This window comes from Schistocerca nitens, chromosome 5 (genome assembly GCF_023898315.1).
Source record: "Schistocerca nitens isolate TAMUIC-IGC-003100 chromosome 5, iqSchNite1.1, whole genome shotgun sequence".
NCBI lineage: Eukaryota > Metazoa > Arthropoda > Insecta > Orthoptera > Acrididae > Schistocerca > Schistocerca nitens.
The window spans coordinates 581266503-581281140 of NC_064618.1; the positions used below are offsets into that span (position 1 = coordinate 581266503).

Below are 14638 nucleotides of genomic sequence, written 5' to 3' on the forward strand. Positions count from 1 at the left end.
ACACACCGGTGCGTGGCCATTTTTACCATGAAGTGCCAGCAACCGAGTGGTTAGCGTTCAAGCCCCGTAATCGCTGTGTAGCTGGATCGAGTTCCGCTCGTCAGTTTTTTTTATTTTTATTTCTAACACAGTCATTTTCTTTACTATTTATATTACAATTGATGTAATGGGAAAAATACTTGTAATCGGGTGAACTTGTATTAAATTTAATAAAAGTTCATCTGATTACACGTATTTTTCCCATTACATTGATAAAAATAAACACAACTGACGAGTGGAACTCGATCCAGCTACACAGCTATTATGGGGCTTGAACACTAACCACTCGGCTGCCGGCACTTCATGGTAAAAATGGCCACGCACAGGTGTGTGTGTATGTGTGTGTGTGTGTGTGTGTGTGTGTGTAAACAAAGATGATGTGACTTACCAAACGAAAGCGCTGGCAGGTCGATAGACACACAAACATACACACAAAATTCTAGCTTTCACAACCAACGGTTGCTTCGTCAGGAAAGAGGGAAGGAGAGGGAAAGACGAAAGGATCTGGGTTTTAAGGGAGAGGGTAAGGAGTCATTCCAATCCCGGGAGCGGAAAGACTTACCTTAGGGGGAAAAAAGGACAGGTATACACTCGCGCAGCAACACACACACACACACATATCCATCCACACATATACAGACACAAGCAGACATATTTAAAGACAAAGAGTTTGGGCAGAGAATTGAATTGCACCCTCCTCTATTTATTTTATCAACCCTACCAGGTATGGATAAACCATACCAGGTATGCCCAAACTCTTTGTCTTTAAATATATATTTGTGTGTATTCCTTATACACAAATATTCCACACGTCCAGGGCCTCGCTGCGATGGAGCACTTCCTTTCACGCCGATCACCTGCCACCCTACCGAAAACCTCTTTCCTCATTACCTTAGCCAGCTTCATCCTGACCCACAACTTCTTCACTTTCGAAGGCCAGACATACCAACAATTAAAGGGAACAGCCATGGGTACCAGGATGGCCCCCTCATACGCCAACCTATACATGGGTCGCTTAGAGGAAGCCTTCTTGGTTACCCAGGCCTGCCAACCCAAAGTTTGGTACAGATTTATTGATGACATCTTCATGATCTGGACTGACAGTGAAGAAGAACTCCAGAATTTCCTCTCCAACCTCAACTCCTTTGGTTCCATCAGATTCACCTGGTCCTACTCCAAATCCCATGCCACTTTCCTTGACGTTGACCTCCACCTGTCCAATGGCCAGCTTCACACGTCCGTCCACATCAAACCCACCAACAAGCAACAGTACCTCCATTATGACAGCTGCCACCCATTCCACATCAAACGGTCCCTTCCCTACAGCCTAGGTCTTCGTGGCAAACGAATCTGCTCCAGTCCGGAATCCCTGAACCATTACACCAACAACCTGAAAACAGCTTTCGCATCCCGCAACTACCCTCCCGACCTGGTACAGAAGCAAATAACCAGAGCCACTTCCTCATCTCTTCAAACCCAGAACCTCCCACAGAAGAACCCCAAAAGAGCCCCACTTGTGACAGGATACTTTCCGGGACTGGATCAGACTCTGAATGTGGCTCTCCAGCAGGGATATGACTTCCTCAAATCCTGCCCTGAAATGAGATCCACCCTTCATGAAATCCTCCCCACTCCACCAAGAGTGTCTTTCCGCCGTCCACCAGTGTAAAACCTGTCCCATGCATCCTCCCATCACCACCTACTCCAGTCCTGTAACCCGGAAGGTGTACACGATCAAAGGCAGAGCCACGTGTGAAAGCACCCACATGATTTACCAACTGACCTGCCTACACTGTGAAGCTTTCTATGTGGGAATGACCAGCAACAAACTGTCCATTCGCATGAATGGACACAGGCAGACAGTGTTTGTTGGTAATGAGGATCACCCTGTGGCTAAACATGCCTTGGTGCACGGCCAGCACATCTTGGCACAGTGTTACACCGTCCGGGTTATCTGGATACTTCCCACTAACACCAACCTGTCAGAACTCCGGAGATGGGAACTTGCCCTTCAGTATATCCTCTCTTCTCGTTATCCGCCAGGCCTCAATCTCCGCTAATTTCAATTTGCCACCGCTCATACCTCACCTGTCTTTCAACAACATCTTTGCCTCTGTACTTCCGCCTCGACTGACATCTCTGCCCAAACTCTTTGCCTTTATAAATGTCTGCTTGTGTGTGTGTATGTGCGGATGGATATGTGTGTGTGTGTGCGCTAGTGTATACCCGTCCTTTTTTCCCCCTAAGGTAAGTCTTTCCGCTCCCGGGATTGGAATGACTCCTTACCCTCTCCCTTAAAACCCACATCCTTTCGTCTTTCCCTCTCCTTCCCTCTTTCCTGACGAAGCAACCGTTGGTTGCGAAAGCTAGAATTTCGTGTGTATGTTTGTGTTTCTATCGACCTGCCAGCTATATAAGCCACAGCAATGCCTAGGCGACGTGCATGGCATCGTCGCTGGCGGCGCAGCGTTCCTGTGTATCGCAGTTTGAAGGCTATTGATATTGATTTGGCTGGATAGTTTAATAAAGAACAATTACTTGTACTTATATAGTTATTGAATGTGGTGGTTATTGGTCGCGCCAGACCGCTCGTGAATTTTTTTTAAATCAATTAAAATGGTTGTTCTGTTTGTAGTGTTATAACCTCAATAGAATAAAACCTCAAAGTCCTTCTCAGACACACAGCCGTAGGCCTTCCTAGAGAATGGCCTCACGCTAAGTGAGGTCTCCTTGTCAGGGTGATTCATATAGGTTTCATTGTTAAAAAACTATTTCATTGTTAAAATACTATTTCATTGTTAAAATACTATTTCATTGTTAAAAAACTATTTCATTGTTAAAAAACTATTTCATTTCTTAAATGATTTCATTCTTAAATGATTGTTGCCCGTCCGGTATATTTACTTGACTCGTGTTGCATCTGGAAAATCTTCAAGGCCACCATAATCTGCATGATTGCACCATACAACAGCAAGCGTCAGCCATGTACTACCTCCAAAAACTACTTGTACATCACATGTAAAGTTCAAATGGAGACCACGAAAAACATTTGGACCTCCAATTAATTGTTTATTAAACTGTCCAGCCAAATCAGTATCAATAGCCTTCAAACTGTGATACACAGGAACGCTACGCCGCCAGCGACGACGCCATGCACGTCGCCTAGGCATTGCTGTGGCACATTAACACAAGTGAACGTAGCAATGAGCGAGGCTGGCGCGCGTTTCGAATCGTGGCGGGCGTTTGAATCCGGGCAACACGGGCCCTAGTATTACTAGTGTTGCAGAAGAATTCACTTCCGGTTGCTTGCGCAATGGCGCAGATAAGGTGCGCTGGCCCCGACTTGGCGCGCCGAGACCAAAAGTTGTCGCGATAAGCGCTACTGGGGTCCAGCTGCACCGCAGCACAGAGCGTCATTCGCTCTGCGAACGTCGAGGAGTGCGGACGCATAGCTCTGGGTGTCTCGCTGGGCGTTGGCTTGCTACGTTCACTTGTGTTAACGTGCCACAGCAATGCCTAGGCGACGTGCATGGCGTCGTCGCTGGTGGCGCAGCGTTCCTGTGTATCGCAGTTTGAAGGCTATTGATACTGATTTGGCTGGACAGTTTAATAAACAACAATTAATTGGAGGCCCAAATGTTTTTGTTTTTCGTGGACTCCATTTGAACTTTACATGTGATGTACAAGCAGTTTTTGGAGGTAGTACATGGCTGACGCTTGCTGTTGTATGGGGCAATCATGCAGATTATGGTGGCCTTGAAGCTTTTCCAGATGCAAATATTTTGACATGGAAGACATGGAGTATAGCAGAGACAACAGGACTTCTCTACGAGTGTACATAGTTTGCAGTAAATCTGAAATCTGCATTCCAAGCGTCGTGGCCTCCCCTTGTAAGTTTTAGGCAGACCAATTTATAAATTTCATCATTTCTTTTTTCATTTGTTTTATGCTAGTATCCACTAATTTCTTTTTTCGATTACAGAATCCAACAACCTATGCACAATGTGCAAAATATCACTTGCAATTTTGGAGTTTGTTCTTTTCAACATTAAGCAATATGACCAAACAAAAAATTTTTGAGAACTGTTCAAACATGATTTTAACAAATTAATCACAATAATACTGAACATTTACTTATATTTTGAAATGGGGAAGATAGTTGCCTAAGTAACATGAAATATTTTCAATTCAAAAGCAAGTAAGTATGTGTAAAAGATTTTAATGACACAAATTAGTCCATAGTAGACAAGGGTACCCATACAGTAGTTTTGGGGGGGGGGGCCTAGAACTGGGGGTATGGAGTGTTTTTAATATTATGGAAGATGATTGGGGACTTGTCATATAAATATTTCAGTTCTGACACTGTTAAAACCCTCGGTAATCATTTTCTTGAAAGAAAAATAGCTTACTGCACTATATTTTTTCCTTTACCTGAGAGCTAGGGTAAAGTGAGGGGGTGGGGCGGCTGTTTGTTTTTGCTAGATAAATCATGAAACGTCTTTAACATTGCAAGCCTTTTCTCTTTCCCAACTCAGTGGTGACATTAAGTACTTACTAAATAAAACAAATTTATTTTTAACACAAATGTCATTAAAAATTGTTACCCACAGTTTCCTCAAACATATTTTTCTTCTAGAGAGTTACCATTGTAGTTAGTGTACCACATTCTTTTAATAGTTGTACCCTTAATAATATTTATCTCATAAAAACTTTTTTCCATATTTTCTATCTTTTTGTGCAACTATTTTTTCATCATACATTTTGATTTCACAAGACAGAAAAAACATGGAAAGCCTAAAAAGCAAAATCCAACAAGTGTAATCTACACAGTGGAGTGCACATGCATGTTCTCACACAAAATGTTAAGAGAAATGAAGTCATTTACTAATGTCTTTCAACATTTTATGCATTATTCTACTCACTTAAAAACATGTAAATACTTTCTTCACAAAGTGGCCAACAAACATGGGAAAAAATGGAAATAATTTTTAAATTGTGAAATATTGGAAATCCTATAACAAGGGCACCACATGATTGCTTGCAGAACCCATGATGATTCCCACGGAGAATATGTTCAGTCTCCAGAAATGCCATAATATATAAGCATAAAATGTGTTCCAAAATTCAAACAGGTAGCCGTCTACAATATAGACTTACAGATTCATGTATGTGTTGAACTAACCTTCTTCAGACTGGGAATGAACAATACATTCCTAAAGACGAACTGATTGTCATCACACAAATTCTCAGTTTTCTTTACTAATCTTCTGAATATAATTCTTGACAGCAACTTGGGTGCATGAGCTGTCAAGCTGATGGCACAATAATTCTTGCATTTATCTGCCTCAGGTATCTTCAGGACTTTATTGATGATAATGAACTAAAAATCCAACTGTGTGTGTGTGTCCAGTCTCATAGACACTATAACTTTAGTAATCATTTGCTGGCCCTTCCCTGAATGATTTTAGAACTTCCAAAGGACTTTATCAATCCCTTCTGCTTTGTTTGTTAGCAAGTCTTTCAAAGCTCTGTCAAAATCTGATGCTAATAACAGATCCATGATTTCTTCCAAACTGGGGCACCCACTAGTTCAATCATCACTTATCTGACAGTTTCTCCCCTGATACAGGCCACCAACGTACTCTTACTATCTATTTGGTCTCTCCTCCGCATTTAACACTGGCATTTCTTTTGCACTCTTATTATTATTTTTATGTTTCCAATGTCCCTCTGATAACTGTTTTCCTTTCAATTTCCTCACATTTTTCTTGCAGTCATTTCACTTCAGCTTGCCTGCATGTCATACTGATTTGATTTTAAAGTGTTTTTTTTTTTTTTATTGCAGTATTCCTTCCTATTCCTGAACTTATTTTATTTCCTTCTTTCATTGATCAAATGAAGTATTCCTTCTGTTAACCATGGTTTCTTTGCAGTCACCTTCCTTGTACCTATATCTGTAGGTCCAATTACAGTGACTGCCTTTCTTAAATACGTCCCTTTCCCTTCAAACGAACTGCTTACTGTAGCATTCATTATCACAGATTCTGCTGCCTCACGTAACTTTATATGCACATCACCTTTCTTCAATACTTCAATGTCCCACATCACAACAACACAATTATTCTCAGTTATTTTGTTAAACTTCAGCCTAGTCTTCATCATCATTAAATTTTGGTCCACTTCTTTACCCACGGCTATGGTTTACAATCCAATACCATATTTTGGAATGTCTGCCTCACCATTACATAACCCAGCTGATATCTTTGTGTGTCTCTAGGCCTTTTCCAGGTTTACCTCCACCTCCTCTTGTGATTCTTGAACAGTGTATGTCCTACTACAATCAAATTCACTGCAGATCTGAAACAGTTTTTTTACATCTCTCATTACTACTATCAAGCCTGTATTCTCCCACATCTGTCTTCTGTCCCTTCCCCTAAAGTAGTGTTCCAATCTTCAATGATTATTACATTTTCAACTCCCTTAAAATTATGGCTATGAGTTCAGTGTCAGCACTATCTCTCTCTCTCTCTCTCTCTCTCTCTCTCTCTCTCTCATATGCTGTTGGTGGTGTTGGCATGTTTGCCTAGATCATTGTTGTTGGTGTTGATTTTCTGTCAATTCTGATGTGAATAATTCTATCACTGCATCGTTCCCAGCAACTCACTCTTTACACCACCTCTCTGTTGCTATATTCTGTGTCTATAACTACTTAGCTGATACTACTGCATTGCTTGGCTACAGGTCCACTGCCAGCATCTCATCATGGTCTGGTGTACACCATGTGTAAAAAAAACACATTGGCCCACATACACATGCTAGCTTACAAAACCTTGAGGCAGCAGAATCCCACTCTGGCACCTGTGTCACTGGTGGCAGTGTTACAATTGCACAACTATTTTGCTTATACCGATCACGTGTCTGCCAGGCCATGAAGCAAGGAACCGGCCCCAGAGGAACCAGTTCCAACTGAAGCTCCAGTACCAGATAATCAACATAGAAGCACCACTGGCAGCCAAGCAGTTGTCACGAAAACCATCATTCTCTTCTGACCACTGCCTCCTTGGACTTTGTTTTTCAGGGCCACTATACAGCCTGGTTGAACTTAGAATCTGAGTGAAAATTCAGTAGTTACTGTCATTGATTTACACCTTGCAGGACTTTGACTATTAGTGTTAATCATATTTTGTGAAATTTTTGAACAGTGACTTTCAAATATCCTTGTAGAACTTATTCAGGATTGTTTACTTTGGGATTCTTTCAGGTTTGTTAACAGACATTAATTATTTTATTGTACACTCAGCGTTGTAATAGAAGTGTTGGCTGTACACTACTGCCTGGGAATCTTAATTATCTTGTGTGGTTTTGCTTTGGTCAGCACACCTATTCATAATGAATCCTAATCCCATTTTACTATTTTCTGCTGCTGTTGTTGTTATTACTCTACATTCATTTTACTATGTTTTTCCATTTCACTTCATTTCTCCTCTACATCTAGAGTGACTCTTATTTCCATTTTCTGATTTTCTAACTTACTTCTGACATTCCATGCTTCGACTCTTAGGATATAAATGTTTCGCTGGATTTTGAATCCTTTTCCCATGGTCATCTCCCCTTAAAAGAAAAAGTTTATAACCAGCTAAATAATAAGGTTCTTTGAGCCAGAGCATGGAATATCAGACATCTGTACATTATACAGCTCGAAAAATCTGAAAAAGGTAGTGAAAGCTCAATATCAATCTAGTCGGAAGCGAAGCAAAGAGAAATGGAAAGACAATAATACGCATGAAATTAGCAGCTGCTCCACAATTCTTGCCATCTGTGTTTCATCCCCCTACCCCATCCCTTCTCCAAAATTAGCTTTTCTGGATTGCAGAAGATAGAAATTGCCCCTGTCTGAAGCATTTTCCAAGGCTTGGCAGGCACTTATGTAACAAGAAACGAAACAGCAGAAAGAAACTAAAACAATAGAACTTTGCATCACATACCCTTTTAATAACTTCTTCAGTAATTTCTTCTTCATCAGAACTACTTCCATCAATGGACATCTTCTTTTTAACACTTAATTTCTTCATCCTGAAAACATTAATGGATAAAAGGTACATATTCCATCTTTGCATAAATAAAATTATATCTATAGCTAATAGTATAGTTTATGAACGTCTGTAAGATTTATTTGTTTAAAATATTTTAAGAGAAAATATGTTTCTACATTTCACTCTTATCTTGATACGTTTATACAAAGTGAAATAACATTGGAGAATGCTGTACATTAAAATACTTCAAGTCACTCTGCATTTGGAATTGTCACTGTGTGAATTAGTCTGTAGTAGGGAAAGATAAAACAACTCCTTGAAACTCAAATAAATTGCAGTTTTCATGCTTTAATGTTATTGAACATCACTTTCACCTGGTAGGTACTCAACACACTCTCCTGGATGGCCTTGTAATAGGTTCTTAGATATAGGTAAGTCAGAATTTTAAGTATTTATTTTCTGTATGTGATTACAGTAAGCATGAAACATGACATGTGATTCTTAATTCTTCGTACTACTTCTTTTGGTATACGTTTTTATTTTCCATATCTTCCTCTACTGTCTTCATGAGAAAATCTGCTGCGATTACTAGATACATCTCTTTTAAAAAGGACTCAAACAGGTTTCACCGCCCGGCCAAGCCAAGTACATGGTGCTGGGTGTGAGGCTCAACTGTGGCAGCCAACAGCCACACAGCATCAGACGTGAGGCTTTGCTGAGGCCGCCGGTGGCCGCACAGTAGTCACTATGTTGAGGTAAAAGCTAGTGTGTTGAGCTATATTATCTGGCACACTTTGACTGTTTCCAAACTAGGTGTCTGTAACAAATTTTTTCTTGAAAGATGGCATCTGTTGTTACCTGGTATATTCCCTTCTCTTAAGTAAACACTTTTCTTCGGGTATTGCTGTATGGAGCATGCTATTTGCTGACTTTGTGCCTCACTCGATAATTATAGACTCCATAAAAAATATTTCCAGTTCTTGTTCAATAAATCTCCCACAGCATTTTCTTTGACCTTTACATGGTTTTTTCAGTCATATATCTGGCTGCTATATTACTTCATTAGTATCCTGGCTGTTTCTCAAATATTACGAGCCCGTTTCTGCTGGGTCAGACGTTTGATTTCTTGTGCACTTCTTCCTTTTAAAATTTTGTTCCATCAGCTGGTAACATATCTCAGCATTGCCATTAGTTTCAGTACCACATTGTTTTCTCTTACATTGTTTATTGTTTCAAGCTAAACTCACAAAATCAGGAGACTCTGAACTTTCTGTTGGGAAATATTCATACTCAATGTATGAAAGCAATGGACCACAAGACTTGCAGTTTCAGTTGCAGATATTTTGTGCAAATGTTTTGCATTTGACATAGGGTGGAATTTCTTTCCTTAATTAGATTAGTTGGTTCACTTTCAGATACAGACATGTCAGATGTAGACATGTCAGCAGTGACAGTTTCACGAGTGGGTTCATAGAAACAATAGCCAGAAAAATCAATACCTTTGAAACAAGTAGCGATTTTCAAACTAAATGTCCCAAACCTAGTAGAACTGAAATGAACTAATTAATTAATATAATCTCAAGGTTGGCATAATTTACCTTGTAAAAAATTTAAAATTTTGCAACCACATTGTTTACTTAAAAATGTGTACTAGCTATTGCAGTACAGCTTCCTCTCTATAAAAGCATGTTTTCAGTCTTCACCACCATTATTATTATAATATTATTCAGAGATTAAACAAGGACAAGGTGAAGTCAAAGTACAAATAATGGCAAGTCAAAGTCATATAAACAAGTGCATTCTAGTGTTACATCAATCAAAGTTGACATTGGCTGTTCTAGCAGTGAGATAACACGGAAGGATTATAGATGTGCGCATAATAATTTTAAAAATATTGAAATTTATATTACTTGTTATGGATTAATTTTATGAAACATTTATACAAATATATAAACAAGCCATATACCATACAGGTCCTTTCACTGTCTATACATGAGTTCAACTGCATGGATTTGAGGTCTTTCAAATGTAAAGTCCATCTTAAATCCAAAAACAGTTTTCAATTTTGTCATATGAAATGTTTTACACAGTCAGTTTTTGTGTCTTTTTAAAGTATTCATTATTTAAAAAATGACAGGAAAAACAAAGTAAGCTGTGTCTATTCTTCAACAAATGGCATGCAAATGTACATCACAGAACATGACACCAAAAAGACAATGAATTTTCTGGGTCTCTCGATAAATACAGAAAACGAGCATTCAGAAGAAGTGAACTGAAACTGGCATGACAATCCACAGAACATAATTCTATCCTGTGCACTGTAAAATGGAAAAAGAATGCCTCACATAAAGGAATTGTATTATCAAAACTGTTATCTGCAAAAATGAAAAAAATCAATAAAATCCCAACATAATGAAAAGAGTGATGAATAACATGAGAATCACAGTAGAAAGAATCCCAATATTATCATATGCCATTCAATGTCAAGGCATCATATCAATTAAAGTGAGAAGCTGGAAAAACAAGAATACTGATACAGATTTTTTTGACAATGGTTAAGGTTGGACAGATTCTCTCAACATAAAGTGACATGATAAACAAATGCAAGCTAACACAAGTTCAGAAGATTAAATGCAAAGACAGGATATTACTGCTTTTGTCAAATAAGAAGCGCTTTTGTGAAATGAGAAGCACTTTCAAATATAAGTTAATAAACAAATAGTAGTACTCCAAATGTCAACAATGTAAATCTTCTGTACCTATGCACCACTATCATGATGGCTACAAACTAAAAAGATGTACCGAAGTCTTGTTTTGTTTCACAAGAGAGAAAAAAAGGAGTAAGTCTTCATACAATGGAAACACATTAACAACAGATGACTGTTATCCACTGTGCAGTTTATCCTTCAATCATAATATACACATAGCAGTAGCTCAGAATTGAAGCACACTCCATACGCAATACAAGCAATTTCCATTATACCAACAACAGTTGACATAGGCACAGAGTATACTGGTTGATATAGAGTGAGAATCTGTGCTCCATATGTGCCCAAAATGGGCACAAGAACACATGGCAGAAATGTTAACAGATAAAACTTCATCGGAAAAAGCCAAAATGCTTATTCTTCATTCATACCGAATGGTGCTGAATAACTGAGTATGACCAGCTGCCCGCATCACAGACACAGTACCAAGTAAAAAGAGGCTGTATTTCAGATTTACTGGTGTTTGATGTAGTTCACCCCTTTAGGATGTAATACAAAATGTAATTTTAAGATGTGTCTTGTTTCATATATTTGGCAAGAATTTGGGCCATAAGGTAACCAACAACCGTTGTACTAGGATTTTTATCAAGCTTGAAACATATAGTAACAGAAATTATTCTATGCAGTAGAAAGAGTTGTCAAAGAAAAACTTTCGCAGTTTGTTTTCAAATTTTACTTTGCAGTCTGTCAGACATTTTATATCAGTGGGTACGTCATCAGAAATTTTTGTTGCCGCATTGTGCCCCCTTTTTATGCTGAAGGCAACCATAATGTGGAGTTATGAATGTCATTTTATTTCCTTCTGGTATTGTCATTAACCACACTATTGTTCCTTTTATTTACAACAAACTTCACAAGAGAATAAATATATTCTGAAGCAGTAGTCAGAATACCCAAATCCTTAATCCTGAAACAGATGTCTATAAGATGATCACGGGTGAACAGCACATATTATTTACCCCAGAACATTATTCCATGTGACATTAGTGAATGAAAATATGCTTACTGATTTGTCCCTCACCAAGATTTGCATCGATTCTAAGTGGAAATGTGGTTGAACTAAGTTGTTTTAGGCATTCCAAAACATGCTTTTTCCAATTTAAATTCTCATAAACATGGGCGCCTAAAAATTTTGAAGTTTCCACACTATTTATTATTTATTCACCATGTGTTACACTTATCACTGGTGTAGTACCCCCAGATGTGCAGAACTGCATCGTTTTAAAACTGAGAACAAGACCATTCACAGGAAACCAGTGAATGGTACTTTTGAGCACTCTGTTTGCCATTACTTCTGCTTCTGTACGTGTGTTCTTGGACTGACTACAGAACTAGTGTCATCTGCAAAAAGAACTAATTCTACTTGTTGTATATTAGATGAAAGATCATTTACATATATGAGGAACAATAGTGGATCTAAGAGATAGCTCTGTGGAACCCCATACATAATTGCTCCCCAGTTAGAATTATGTCCCCCAGACTATATTAGTTGAATTAATACGTACAGGTTTCAACATTCTTTTGGTTAGATACGACATTATCCATTGTTTGGTTATACCATCAATGCCATAAAACTTCATTTCATCTAGGAGAATACTGTGATTCACACATTCAAATGCCTTATATAGGTCACACAAAATACCGGCCGGTGCCATTTTATTAATTACTGATTGTAAACTTTGGTGATTTGGCAAACTCTATATCTAGTTACCTGATGTCACCCGCCCATATTTAACAGCAGATCTTTAATGTATCTGATAGTTATAAGAGTTAAAGATTAATGTTCATCTTTGTAATTTTTTTGTTGTTCACTGCAGAATGCAATTTTGTGGCCCAAAACTTGTGCTAATCGGTTTATCTAAAGCAAAATTTTACACCACAGAGATAGGTGTGGACCTTTTGTACAAAGTAACAGCAATATAGAAAGGATAGATTGCCACTCAACACATATAAGAGGCATTGAATTGCAGAGAGGGACAATAAAAAACAATACAGTAGAAATCCAATCATCAGGATTACTTGGGAGAGGACCCAATCCAGATAACTGGATTAATCATGAAAACAACTCATTTCTTTTAAAAAAACGGCAAATTTGTGCATGTATACTGCTGTAATGTTAATTTAATGACTATAAAACAATATTGTTTAGTTATTGTGCAGTACTGAACTTACTTAAACAGTGTCAGTTCATGAACATAATCAGTTTTTCTTTCCTGTCTTCATTCATTTTTGTCCATCCAAGTCTCACATCTGTTTGATAGTGAGCATCAGTATATGGTCTCACTCTGGCTGTGGCTCCATCCATGTTAGCGCAGTGTCAAGATGCACAAATCCCTCACCGCTGACAGTCCTGCATTTGTTTCAGTTAGTGTCACCCTCCTGGCCATCAATTTCTTCTCTCATACTTTTAATGATTTCATCATCACTCAGCATCTGGAATCCAGGGTCCAAAGAATCAAAATCATACCATTAACCTATATTTACTGTACTGCAATCGCATATCCAGTAATTTTCAACAATATCTTTGTTATGTCCTCTGCCACTTCCCTCTTCCTGTTCCTTTTCACACTTCTTTTCACCTTATTTTTTTGTACCTCATCTTTGGTTGAAATGCCTTTCAATTTGGTGGTGATGAGCCACATGCCTTCTTCATTTCTATCTTCTAGCAAAATTTTCCTCAATGGCTGTCTTCTGTAATGTCAGTTCATAGTTTTGATAACTGATAAGTACACTGGCTGCAACAAACTCATTTTGTTTGGTGGCAAGAAGAGTGGTTTGAAACATCAATCTTTTCAGTCAAGAAAGCTTTTTGTGGGTTGGGTGGGTGCATTGTCCAGAATTAATATCACCTTGCTGCCCTATTTCCTTGTGGCCTGTTGGTATTTTTTTTACTTCAGGTATGGAAATTGAATTGTATCGTTCACAAACAAAGCAACAGTCACCCAAGCCTTTGGTTGAATGTTGTAATGGATGGAAAGTTTAACATTTTTGAAAGCACTGTGTTTTTTTGTTTTTTTTTTATTTTCGTATCAACAGAAGGGGGAATTTTGTGGTTTACCAAACAGTTAACACTGTTCAGTATAGTAACATGGTCTCTACTAACCCTATGGACAGGAGCAACAGTTTCCCTTTTATAAATTAAAATTGTTTCAGGCAATAAGACCTGTCTCATCTGCATTGTATAAAATTTCAGGGTCATAAGAATCTGCTTCAGTTTTGAATTTTTCAATAAAATGTTCTGCTTTCTTTGGGCCCACTAATTGTTTTTCACCACTTACATCCAATTCACCAATACCTTGCCTTGCTTTGAAATTCTGTAGCCAACCATTCCTCACTTTAAATGAAGACAAATTGTTGATTTTCTCAGCTAAAAACACTCTGGCAGTACTCAAGAATAGGTCGCGCTAGCATCCTACATGCAGTCACCTTTACAAATGAACCACATTTTTCCTAAAATCCTCCCAATAAACCAAAGTCAGACATTCGTCTTCCCAATCACAACCTCCACATACTCATTCCATTTCGTATCGCTTTGCAATGTTACGCCCAAATACTTAAACGACGTGACTGTGTCGAGTAGGACAGTACAAATGCTGCATCCGAGCATTATGAGTCTGTTTTTCCTACTCATCCACATTGACTTACGTTTTTCTACATTTACAGCCAGCTGCAATTCACCGCACCTATTCAAAATTTTGTCTAAGTCACCTTGTATCCTCTTACAGTCACTCAACTTCAGCATTTTCCCATACACCACAGCATCATCAGCAAACAACCACAGACTGCTGCCCACCCTCT

The 14638-nt window shown here is 38.6% G+C and overlaps 1 protein-coding gene across 3 annotated transcripts in view; it reads right to left on the bottom strand.

Annotated features, from left to right (window-relative positions):
* Positions 1–14638, bottom strand: part of LOC126259835 (abscission/NoCut checkpoint regulator) — a 183602-nt gene that overhangs the window by 23188 nt on the left and 145776 nt on the right. For all 3 annotated transcript variants that reach the window (XM_049956881.1, XM_049956884.1, XM_049956883.1), the window contains one exon: positions 8025–8112. In XM_049956881.1, the coding sequence (XP_049812838.1) occupies positions 8025–8112 (88 nt within the window). The remainder of the gene's footprint in view (positions 1–8024; positions 8113–14638) is intronic.